General features: G+C 42.6%; 1 protein-coding gene across 1 annotated transcript in view; it reads right to left on the bottom strand.

The window, feature by feature from the left end:
- The window catches only part of SLC26A8 (solute carrier family 26 member 8), a 75371-nt gene that overhangs the window by 18819 nt on the left and 44341 nt on the right, over positions 1-12211 (bottom strand). Inside the window, exons 8-9 of the mRNA XM_026482463.3 lie at positions 4711-4858; positions 3743-3856 (exon numbers count right to left, since the gene is read on the bottom strand). Of these exons, the coding sequence (XP_026338248.3) occupies positions 3743-3856; positions 4711-4858 (262 nt within the window). The remainder of the gene's footprint in view (positions 1-3742; positions 3857-4710; positions 4859-12211) is intronic.

The raw sequence follows: 12211 nt of genomic DNA on the forward strand, positions 1-12211 counted from the left end.
TACTTTGATTAGCACAGGAAAATACATCAGGACTTTTCCTTCCTACCACTTCTTTTTTGTTGTTTGTTTTGTTTTGTTTGGGTTCGGTGTTTTGGTTTTTTGGCGTCCCTGGGTAGGCTTGACCTACCTACCGCTTCTTTTCTCCAAGTTCTTCTGATTGAAGGAAACAAAGATATGCAGATGCTAAAAAAAGCTGCGCAAAACCTAAATATTTAAATGAGTACAAATCAGACACTGAATCCCATAAAACTTGCTGCTGAGAGAGGCTTGGGAGGCCTGCCAATAATTGTGTCTCCCTCGGCTGTGCACGCAAAGGAGTGGACTTTGGGATCTGAGGGCCATCCTCGAGGGCATCAGGCTTTAGGAGGATGCTTGATGGCTCTCAGAATCTCAGACTCAGCGTCTGAACAGGGTCTAAAGACAGCAACCTTGTAGAACTTTACAACTTGTGCATATTTTGCTATTTTGCTCTCATTTTCCATCGCTTTCTCAGGTTTTCTTGAACAAAAACAGACTCTGCCTTCTCTTCGGGTATTCAAGGCGCTGTGAGTTCCCACGAGCCACAGCCGCTATCAACAGACGGACCTCAGACACCAATTACTCCATACACAGTGGGTTCCATGAAGTTGAAGAGCAGACTGCCTAGCACTGGTCAGGGCCCTAGGGACCTGGGGTAGAAGCTACAGTTTTGGAACCTCTTAAGTGACAGGCGCTATGATAGGCATTATTATCATGTAATTTAATTCTCATAACTGAAAAGTTATCTTTATCATCATTTTACAGATGAGGACTAGAGCCTCAAAAAGCAAAAGTAACTTGCCAAAGGTCATCTAGGAACCGCTGACTCCAACATCTAGGCTCTCTCCAGCTGCCCCATTTGCTTCCTCTAAGAAGAACACAACACATTTCTTTCTCTTATTATTTCTTTCTTTTCTTTCTTTTATAATAATAATTTTTTAAGCAGTTCTGAGGGCCTGGGGACATGGCAAGAAGGCCAGTCCTTGGAAAGCAGGGAACAAGGAAAGGAGTGCAATCATGGAGGACAGGGAAACCCAGTGGTCAGAATGAGATGAGCCAGAAGACGGAGTGGGGGACAGTCCAACTGACCACAGGTCTGGGGCTCTTCACATCCCTCTGCCCTGGCCTGCCAACACTGTAGGCCCCGGCCACGGCTGGCAGATCCAATAGATTTTGCTGTAACCAGTGAAGATAACTGGGTTCTAGACAAGGAAAATTACAGGGAAATCCAGATTGAAAAAAAATAATAAAGTGGCCTTTGGTGGCAGGTCAGGTCTGAGAGGTACAGAGCCAGCCCCCTAGCTTCTCTCTCCTATAGTCCTGAGGAACTTCGAAGAAATGAGGGTGTTCTCAGGCAAAGTGACTCAAAAATCCCCAGAGAGGAGGGATAGAGAGAATACCCCACTGCTGTGGGATAGAGAGGGCTGAATGAATCTCAGAGGCCCTTGCTTATCCAAATCAGAAACTCAGAATGGAGGCTGGGGAGCCCCAGTGCCTCCACGGCCACGGGCCAACTGGCATTCTCTGCTCAAACCAGTGATTTACTGGGCAAATTAGGGTCTCAGGGAAGGGCTGACCAGCATCCCTAGGAGAATGCCCCTCCAAGAAGCGTCACTGCCCTGCAGGGAGAGTCATTGGTAGGGAAATGGGCGGCGCAGGAGAACAATGCAGCAGCAGCAGAAAATAGAATGAGAGCCCCAGGCTGCCTCTGATGTGGGCACTTTGTCCGACAGGCTAAACACGACTCAGGCTGAACCGAACCCCTTCTTCCTTCCTTCTATCTATCTGTAGCCTAACCTTCTTTCTTTCTGTTTTTTATTTTTTGAAGATTTTATTTATTTGAGAGAGAGAGAGGGAGAGAGAGAGACCAAGTGGGGGAAGAGCAAAGGGAGGGGGAGAGAATCTCAAACCGACTCCCTGCCGAGCGTGGAGCCTGACATGGGGCTCGATCCCAAGACCCCAGGATCATGACCTGAGCCGAAGGCAGACGCTTCACTGACTGAGCCTCCCGGGTGCCCTAATCCTAACCTTCTTTCAGTAATCCATGAAAGTCCACTTCCTCCATCTGTTTCCTTCTTGTAGTATTTATGGCACTTTTTTTTTAAAAGATTTTATTTATTCATTCAACAGAGAGAGAGAGACAGCCAGCGAGAGAGGGAACACAAGCAGGGGGAGTGGGAGAGGAAGAAGCAGGCTCCCAGCGGAGGAGCCTGACGCAGGGCTCGATCCCAGAACGCCAGGATCACGCCCTGAGCCGAAGGCAGACGCTTAACGACTGCGCCACCCTGGCGCCCCCATTTCCGCTTCTTATCATGAAATCCTCTCCTTTTGACTTGAACATTTGTACAAATGTGCAGAGAACATCCTCCTTTTTCACAGAGCCCACCTTCCTTCTTTCTGTCCAAGGGTGGTGGAAAAGAATACACCTTACAGACCAGTGTGTCTGGCAGAAGCTCTGTGACAAAACCAAGTCCATGTGAAGTGACATTACATGGTCTTACTCTAGACCAGGCTCTCTTCCCCTGCTTTCGTTGGCTTTCACCTTACATTTCACCTCTATTTACCCATGGATGGGGACACTTCTCTTCCCCCATTAAAGTATAGTGTCTATTCATCTGACATTTTAGTTTCTACCACGTGTCTGTGGCCTAAGCTCATTGTTGACCTCCGTCACTGCCCTCTGAACCCTGACCCATTCTCTGGGCTTACTCCAGTTTTGATTCTGATAGTTCTCTGACATTTCATCATGCTGCAGAGCTGAGCAGGGACACCTCCATGTGGCAGAGCTGAATTTCTATCTAGTCAGTTCAGAACCCGTGGACATTGGACTCACAGAATCTCATGCCTGCAATTAGACAAAGAGCTGGCCTTTAGAGCCTTCTCTACCATCATTCCTCCCTTCCCGCTGCCCTCCGACCCTCACATTTAGTTTACTAATTCGGCATACCCAAAGAGAATCTGACCTAGATAATTTGCTCATATTCAAAGGCAGAACAGTCATAAATTCTCTAGGCTCATCTTGACAAAGGCTTTACTCTCTATCATGAAAGCCTCTTGCCATGCCCCTTGAGGAAGCTAGGAAAGTTTCTAGTTCTACCTCTAGGATGGGAAGAGTTGTATTATTTGCTTTCTCAGACGAGGACTGGGCGTATATCCTTCCACGGAAAACAACGTTAAGAGGTGCTGGTTAGTTTACCTGAAATATTATTCTTTGGGGGATGTTACATGGAAAATGGGTTTTTATGGGCTAATACATAGAAACCTCTCACATAGAATAATATTTCTATAGAAACTGACTTTCAAGTTCTACATTGACAAATAGCTTTTAAGACAAAAGTCTAAGCAAAAATTTAGACAAGTGTGAAATCCAAGTTCCTCCAAGAGATCTTCCCTAACAAACATAACACTAAAGCAGCAACATGGAACACCCGGGTGGCTCAGTCAGTTAAGCATCTGCCTTCGGCTCAGGTCTTGATATCAGGGTCCTGGGATTGAGCCCCACCTTAGGCTCCCTGCTTAGTGGGAGTCTGCTTCTCCCTCTCCTTCTGCCCTTTCCCCCTGCTCATGCTTTCTCTCGCTCACTCTCTCTCTCAAATAAATAATTGTAATCTTAAGAAAAATAAAGCAGCAACATGATTAAACTAATAAATACTCTTCTATGAATATACATATGAATAGATATAAATATGTTTTATATTAGAGATAAAATTCTATTCCAACATACCTGTTGTCTTCCTCCAGACTTATCTTGGATAATAGTCCTGATAATAGCACCAGTAAACACACAAGATCTGAAAAACGAGCTGACGACATTGCAGAGACCGATGGCTATTAAATCCTGTAAAGGAACGGCAAACCCATTTGGCCCACTGTTTGTTGAAGAATGCAGGTTTGAGTTCGAACTCAAGGTATGCTGTCTATTTCTTACGTATGTCAGTGAGATTGTTTCCGTCACTTCAGACAACACTGAAATATTCTTAGAACAAAAGGACAGCAAATCTGATTCCTGGGTTAACTTGAATCTTCATTTTCATTAGCCAACATAAGAAAAGCACTTTTTCAAAGTGAGAAATGAACTTTTTGTCTTATTATTCCCTTTCCCGTGATTACTGGGACTTAGAATGGCAGAGGGAAACATGGTACTGTATTTCCCCTCCCTTATATACTATCTCAAAATCAAAGTGGGGCACGTCTTGCCTCCACATTTCTCTTTGGAGTTCTAGGAAAAGGGCCAAACTTAGAAGAGTCGGGAGATTAAACAAACAAACAAAGAAGGACCGTTTCTGGGAGAGAAATTGTAATTATGTATTTATGTAATTATGTTAGTAGCCTGGCTTTGATATGCCCAGTCCTTATTGTGCCTCAGTATGTGGTTGAGTCCTAAGGACCTGGGAAGAAAGATAAAATTAAGAGGAGAGGATTTCTGCTAGCTTAACAACACGATGCCATATGTTATCTTCTTGCCTCCCTACACCATAGCTGTTCTGGGGGAATAACACTCATGTTAATTTAAGTGACTTCAAAGTTAAGTATGCCACACTCCTCAAAAATCCTTTGGTAATTATAATTCACATTACAGTCCCACTGACTCTCTGGTTACCAAGAGTGCAGTCTTCATGTTAGCAGGAGGCTCAGATCAGAAAACAAAGACGTAAGGGTCAGAGAAAATAAGAGAAAGGCCTGTCATCTCACCTGGTTGGAATTCACACGGTAGTGATGGTAACTGGCAATCTTCTTGCCCAGAAATATGAGCAGAGAGGAGCTCACTAAAGCTAAGGAGAAGGCTTCTAAAATAAGTTCAGGAAGAATGTTCAAATCTGGTGTCACAGGAAACAGGAAGCTGGAATAAAATGGTGGAATTATTCCTAGATAGCAGGAACGACTTATTGACCCTTCCCCCACGCCACCCTTATTATATGGGGCGGCTGGCCTGACCCCTTTATTTTTTTTTTAAATAACAATAAGAGATAAGAAGAGCAACCTAGGCAGCAGCCTGCCCAAACCTCAAGCAAACCCAGCCAGGTTACAAAAGCCATTGCGAGAACGTGCTCTTTTATCTTCTAGGTCAACGTTTTTGACATGTAGCAATAGCAACAAACAGAACAGGCAAGCCACAAAGATTGATGGAAAATGGCTCATCTACGCTGTTAGAGACCGTACCAGTGGATAAGCAACAGGCAGATAGCACATCAAAGATGGTTTAGAGCTAAAAAGCTCAATGAATTCCCTTCTATTCTCACTCAAATCCTTCAGGGTATAAATTTAGTCATTGTCCTTTGTACAAATTACTTTCCATTCTACCCATAACTTCCCTCCTGTAGTCCCCCCCATTTTTTTTTATTGTGGTAAATATGCATAACATGAAATCTACCATCTTATCCATTTTTAAGTGTACCATAATGTGTAACCACCTCCACCATCCATGCCTGGCACTCTTTCATCTTGTAAAACTGAAACTGTATTAATCCAGTTAACTGATAACTCTCCATTTCCCCCCTCCCCCATTGCTGGCAACCACCATTCTCCTTTCTGTTTTGACGATTTGGACTACTCTAAGCACCCCATACGAGTAGAATCATACAGTGTTTGTCTTTTTGTGACTGGGTAGTCCACTCAACATAGTGCCCATTGATGGACACTTACAGTTTCTTACACATTTTAGCTATTGTGAATAATGCTGCTGTTATACATATATTTTGGAAAAGTTTGAAAAGGATTGATATTAGTTCTTCTTTAAATGCCTGGTTGAATTCACCTATGAAGCCATCACGTTCAGAGCTTTTCTTTATGGGGATATTCTGGATTACTGATTCAATCTCCTTCCTAGTTATAGGTCTATTTGGATTTTGTTTCTTCATGATCTAGTGTTGGTAGATTTTGTGTTTCTAGGAATTTTCCATTTCATCTGTGTTATCAAATTTGTTGGCACATAGTTGTTCATAGTAGTCTGTTATAGTCCTCTTTATTTCTGTAGAATTGGTAGTGATATCCTCATTTTAATTTCCGCTACGATCTTCTCCCTTTTCGTCTGAGTACATCTAGCTAAAGGTTGACAAACTGACAAGTTTTGTTGATCTTTTTAATGAACCAACTTTTGGTTTCATTGATTTCCTCTATTGTTTTTCTGTTCTCTATTTCATGTATCTCTGCTTTAATCTTTATTTCCTTCCTTCTGCTAGCTTTGGGTTTAGTTTGTTCTTCTCTTCCTACTTCCTTAAGTTGTAAAGTTGGGTTGTTGATTTGAGATCTTTCTCTCTCTCTTTTTTTTAATATGTGCGTTTTTGGTTATAAATTCCCCCTTTGGCACTGCTTTTTCTGTATACCATATGTTGTGGTGTTGTATTTTTGTTTTCATTTATCCCCATGTATTTCTTAATTTCTCTTGTGACTTCTTCTTTGATCCATTTGTTGTTTAAGAGTGTGTTAATTTCCAAAAGAAGAAATAGAGGCGTTCCAAGATGGCGGAGGAGCAGGAGACCTAAAGTTTGTCTGGTCCCAGGAATCCAGCTAGAGAGCTACCAAACCATTCTGAATACCTATGAATGCCACTGGAGAATGAGGAAAAGAGTAGCAGAAACTCTATGAACAGAAAAGTGACCACTTTCTGCAAGGAGGAGAAAAGGTGGCGGGGGAGTAGGGGACCCCTTTCTCAGCTGGTCCCGAGTTGAGCTGGATAGGTACCAGACCAACCTGAACACCCATGGAATCAGCCTGAGACGCAGGAAGATACATCTGGATCTCTACAAACGAACACTTCCAATGCTGAATATTGAGGTACGAAATGGGGAGCCGTGAATCCGTGCACATATATCAGAAGATAAACGGAAGGGGGAGGGAGCCAACATGCTTGGGTGCCGGGAAGTGGTAGCCACTTGCACTGGGGAGCAGGCGGGACTTGCGAGAGAGCAGACCGAGACCATGAGCCTGGGACCGCCTGCGACCAGACTGAAAACCGGTGCTCCATAGTGCGCGCGAAGCACACTGAAACAGGGAGCTCGGGAGCGCACGCGGGAACCGGGGGCAGCTGGCAGTGTTAGAAGCACAAAGGACAGGGGTGCCTGGGTGGCTCAGTCGTTAAGCGTCTGCCTTCGGCTCAGGGCGTGATCCTGGCATTCTGCGATTGAGCCCCGCATCAGGCTCCTCCACTGGGGGCCTGCTTCATCCTCTCCCACTCCCCCTGCTTGTGTTCCCTCTCTCACTGGCTGTCTCTCTCTCTCTGTCAAAGAACTGAATAAAATCTTTAAAAAAAATAATAAAAGAAGCACAAGGGACAGAGATGTGCCGGCCCTGGAAGTGAGGGCTGGAACACAGGCTGTGGGCCACACATCCTGGGACGCTGCAGGGTTTTCAGCAGCACCGACAGAAACAGAGTTAAAGTGGCCAAGAGAGCTCAGTGGAGAGCAGACTGCAATCTCTCTGTTCTGAGACGAGGCTAGGATATGGCCATTGCTGCTCTTACTCTCAGAAGAGGCACAGCAAACCGCCAGGGAAAGCTGCCAGAGAACAAAAGCCCGGAAATACCGGCTCACATTGTGCCCATTCCCATCCCCCCTCGCAGGGGACGGGGCAACTCTACCCAAACACGGTTGCATGAATATCAGTGCGGCAGGCCCCTCCCCCAGAAGGTGGGCTAAAAAAATCAACAAGCCGACATCCCTAAAGTCCCTATAAAACAAGAGCACACTGCCTGGGTCCTGGTCAATAATTTGGGCTCTGGGCATCCCCGCAACCTCTCCTCATTAGAATGACAAGAAGGAGAAATCCCCCCCAGCAAAGAAAAGATAATGAGTCTGTGGCCTCTGCCACAGAACTGATGGATATGGATATAACCAAATTGTCAGAAACGGAGTTCAGAGTAACAATGGTCAAGATGATGTGTAGGCTTGAAAAAACTATTAATGAAAATATTAATGAGAATATAGAATCTCTAAGGGCAGAAATGAGAGCGAGTCTGGCAGAAATTAAAAATGCTATGAATCAAATGCAGTCTAAACTAGACGCTCTGACAGCCAGGGTAAATGAGGCAGAAGACGAATTAGTGAATTGGAGGATGGGATGATAGAAGAGAAAGTTAAAACAGAAACTTGCCTCAAAAAAATCCAATCTCAAGAATGTAGATTACGGGAGATTACTGACTCAAGAAAACGTTCCAATGTTAGAATCATCGGCATCCCCGAGGGGGTGGAGAAAGAGAGAGGTCTAGAAGAGATATTTGAACAAACTGTAGCTGAAAACTTCCCTAATCTGCCAAAGGAAATAAGCATCTGTGTCCAAGAGGCAGAAAGGACCCCTCCCAAGGTCGACCACAGCAAACCTACGCCACGTCACGTCATAGTGCATTTCACAAATATTAGATCCAATGATACAGTATTGAAAGCGGCCAGGGCAAGGAAATTTCTCACGTACAAAGGCAAAAATATTAGGATTACGTCAGACCTGTCTACACAGACATGGAATGAGAGAAAGGGTTGGGGGGGCATTTTTAAAGCTCTTTCAGAGAAAAACATGCAGCCAAGGATCCTTTATCCAGCAAGGCTGTCATTCAGAACTGATGGAGAGATAAGGACCTTCCAGAATCGCCAGTCACTGACCAATTTCGTAACCATGAAACCAGCCCTACAGGAGATATTAAGGGGGATTCTATAAAAGTAGAAAGGCCCCAAGAGTGATACAGAACAGAAATTTACAATCTATAGAAACCAAGACTTCACAGGAAACATGACATTATTAAAATCATCTCTCTCAATAATCGCTCTCAATGTGAATGGACTAAATGCTCCCATAAACGCCATAGGGTTGCAGACTGGATAAAAAGACATGACCCATCCATTTGCTGTCTATAAGAGACTCATTTTGAACCTAAAGATACATCCAGGCTGAAAGTGAAGGGATGGAAAACCATTTTTCATGCCAATGGACCTCAAAAGAAAGCTGGGATAGCAATTCTCCTATCAGACAGATTAGATTTTAAACTAAAAACTGTTGTTAGAGATACAGAAGGACACTATATTATTTTTAAAAGATGTATCCATCAAGTGGATATGACAATTATAAATATCTATGCCCCCAACAGGGGAGCAGCTAGATACATAAGCCAACTCTTAACCAGAATAAAAAGACATATAGATAATAATATGTTAATAGTAGGGGACCTCAACACTCTGCTCTCAGCAATAGACAGATCACCTAAGCAGAAAATCAACAGAGAAACAAGAGCTTTGAATGACGTACTGGACCAGATGGACCTCATAGATATATATATAACACTACACCCCAGAACAACAGAATACTCATTCTTTTCGAATGCACATGGAACTTTCTCCAGAATAGACCATATACTGGGTCACAAAACAGGTCTCAACCAATACCAAAAGACTGAGATCATTCCCTGCATATTCTCAGACCACATGCTTTGAAACTGGAACTCAATCACAAGGAAAAATTTGGAAGAAACTCAAACACTTGGAAACTAAGAACCATCCTGCTCAAAAATGATTGGGTAAACCAGGAAATTAAAAATCAGTTTAAACAATTTCTGGAGACCAATGAGAATGAAAACACATCGGTCCAAAACCTGTGGGACATTGCAAAGGTGGTCCTAAGGGGAAAATACATAGCCATCCAAGCCTCACTCAAAAGAATAGAAAAATCTAAAATGCAGTTTTTATATTCTCACCTCAAGAAGCTGGAGCTGGAACAAAAGAACAGGCCTAACCCATGCACGAGAAGGCAGGTGATCAAGATTAGAGCAGAGATCAATGAATTAGAAACCAGGAGCACAGTGGAGCAGATCAACAGAACTAGAAGCTGGTTCTTTGAAAGAATAAATAAGATCGATAAGCCACTGGCCAGACTTATTCAAAAGAATAGAGAAAGGACCCAAAATAATAAAATTATGAATGAAAGGGGAGAGATCACAACCAACACCAATGAAATAGGAAGGATCATTAGAAACTTTTATCAACAGCTTTATGCCAATAAATTAAACAACCTGGAAGAAATGGATGCCTTCCTGGAAACCTATAAACAACAAAGACTGAAACAGGGAGAAATTGATTTTTTAAACAGACCGATTAATTATGAAGAGATTGAAGCAGTGATCAAAAACCTCCCCAAAAACAAGAGTCCAGGGCTTGACGGATTCCCTGGGGAATTCTACCAAACATTCAAAGAAGAAATAATACCTTTTCTCCTGAAGCTTTTCAAAAAATAGAAACAGAAGGAAAACTACCAAACCCATTCTATGAGGCCAGTATTACCTTGATTCCCAAACCAGGCAAAGACCCCATCAAAAAGGAGAATTACAGACCGATTTCCCTGATGAATATGGACACAAAAATTCTCAACGAGATCCTAGTTAATAGGATCCAAAAGTACATTAAAAGGATTATCCATCAAGACCAAATGGGATTCATCCGTGGGATGCAAGGGTGGTTCAACATTCACAAATTGATCAGTGTGATAGATCATATCAACAAGAAAAGAGTCAAGAACCATATGATCCTCTCAACTGATAAAGAAAAAGCATTTGACAAAATACAGCATCCTTTCCTGATTAAAACCCTTCAGAGTATAGGGATAGAGGGTACATTCCTCAATCCATAAAAACCATCTATGAAAAGTCTACAGCAAGTATCATTCTCAACGGGGAAAAGCTGAAAGCCTTTCCCTTTAGGTCAGGAACACGACAAGGATGCCCACTCTCGCCATTATTATTCAACATAGTACTAGAAGTCCTTGCAACAGCAATCAGACAACAAAAAGGAATAAAAGGTATTCAAATTGGCAAAGAAGAAGTCAAACTGTCTCTCTTCACAGATGACATGATACTCTATATGGAAAACCCAAAAGACTCCACCCTCAAATTACTAGAACTCATAGAATAATTCAGTAATGTGGCAGGATACAAAATCAATCCTCAGAAATCAGTTGCATTTCTATACACGAACAATAAGACTGAAGAAAGAGAAATTAGGGAATCAATTCCATTTACAATAGCACCAAAAATCATATGATATCTCATAATTAACTTAACAGAGAGGTAAAGGATCTATATTCTAGAACTACAGAACACTGATGAAAGACATTGAAGAAGACACAAAAGATGGAAAAACATCCCATGCTCATGGATCGGAAGAATAAACATAGTTAACATGTCTATGCTACCCAGAGCAATCTACACTTTCAATGCCATCCCGATCAAAATACCAATGACATTTTTCAAAGAACTGGAACAAACAGCCCTTAAATTTGTGTGGAACCAGAAAAGGCCCCGAATTGCCAAGGAACTGTTGAAAAGGAAAAACAAAGCTGGGGGCATCACAATGCCGGATTTCAAGCTATACTACAAAGCTGTGATCACGAAGACAGCATGCTACTGGCACAAAAACAGACACATAGACCAATGGAACAGAATAGAGAACCCAGAAATGGACCCTCGGCTCTTTGGGCAACTAATCTTTGATAAAGCAGGAAAAAACATCCGGTGGGAAAAAGACAGTCTCTTCAATAAATGGTGCTGGGAAAATTGCACAGCTATATGCAAAAGAATGAAACTAGACCACTCTCTCACACCATACACAAAGATAAACTCCAAAGGTTTCAAAGACCTCAATGTGAGACAGGAATCCATCAAAATCCTGGAGGAGAACATAGTTTGCAACCTCTATGACATCGGCCACAGCAACTTTTTTCATGACACATCTCCAAAGGCAAGAGAAACAAAAGAAAAATTGAACGTGTGGGACTTCATCAAGATCAAAATTCTGCACAGCCAAGGAAACAGTCAAAAAAACTAAGAGGCAGCCCACGGAATGGGAGAAGATATTTGCAAATGACACTGCAGATAAAAGACTAGTATCCAAGATCTACAAAGAACTTCTCAAACTCAATACACGTGAAACAAATAATCAAATCAAAAAATGGGCAGAAGATATGAACAGACACTTTTCCAATGAAGACATACAAATGCCTAACAGACACATGAAAAAATGTTCAAAATCATTAGCCATTGGGGAAATTCAAATCAAAACCACCTTGAGATACCACCTTACACCAGTTAGAAGGCAAAAATTGACAAGGCAGGAAACAACAAATGTTGGAGAGGATGTGGAGAAAGGGGATCCCTCTTACACTGTTGGTGCGAATGTAAGTTGGTACAGCCACTTTGGAAAACAGTGTGGAGGTCCCTTAA

Source organism: Ursus arctos, unplaced genomic scaffold, assembly GCF_023065955.2.
Source record: "Ursus arctos isolate Adak ecotype North America unplaced genomic scaffold, UrsArc2.0 scaffold_31, whole genome shotgun sequence".
Lineage (NCBI taxonomy): Eukaryota > Metazoa > Chordata > Mammalia > Carnivora > Ursidae > Ursus > Ursus arctos.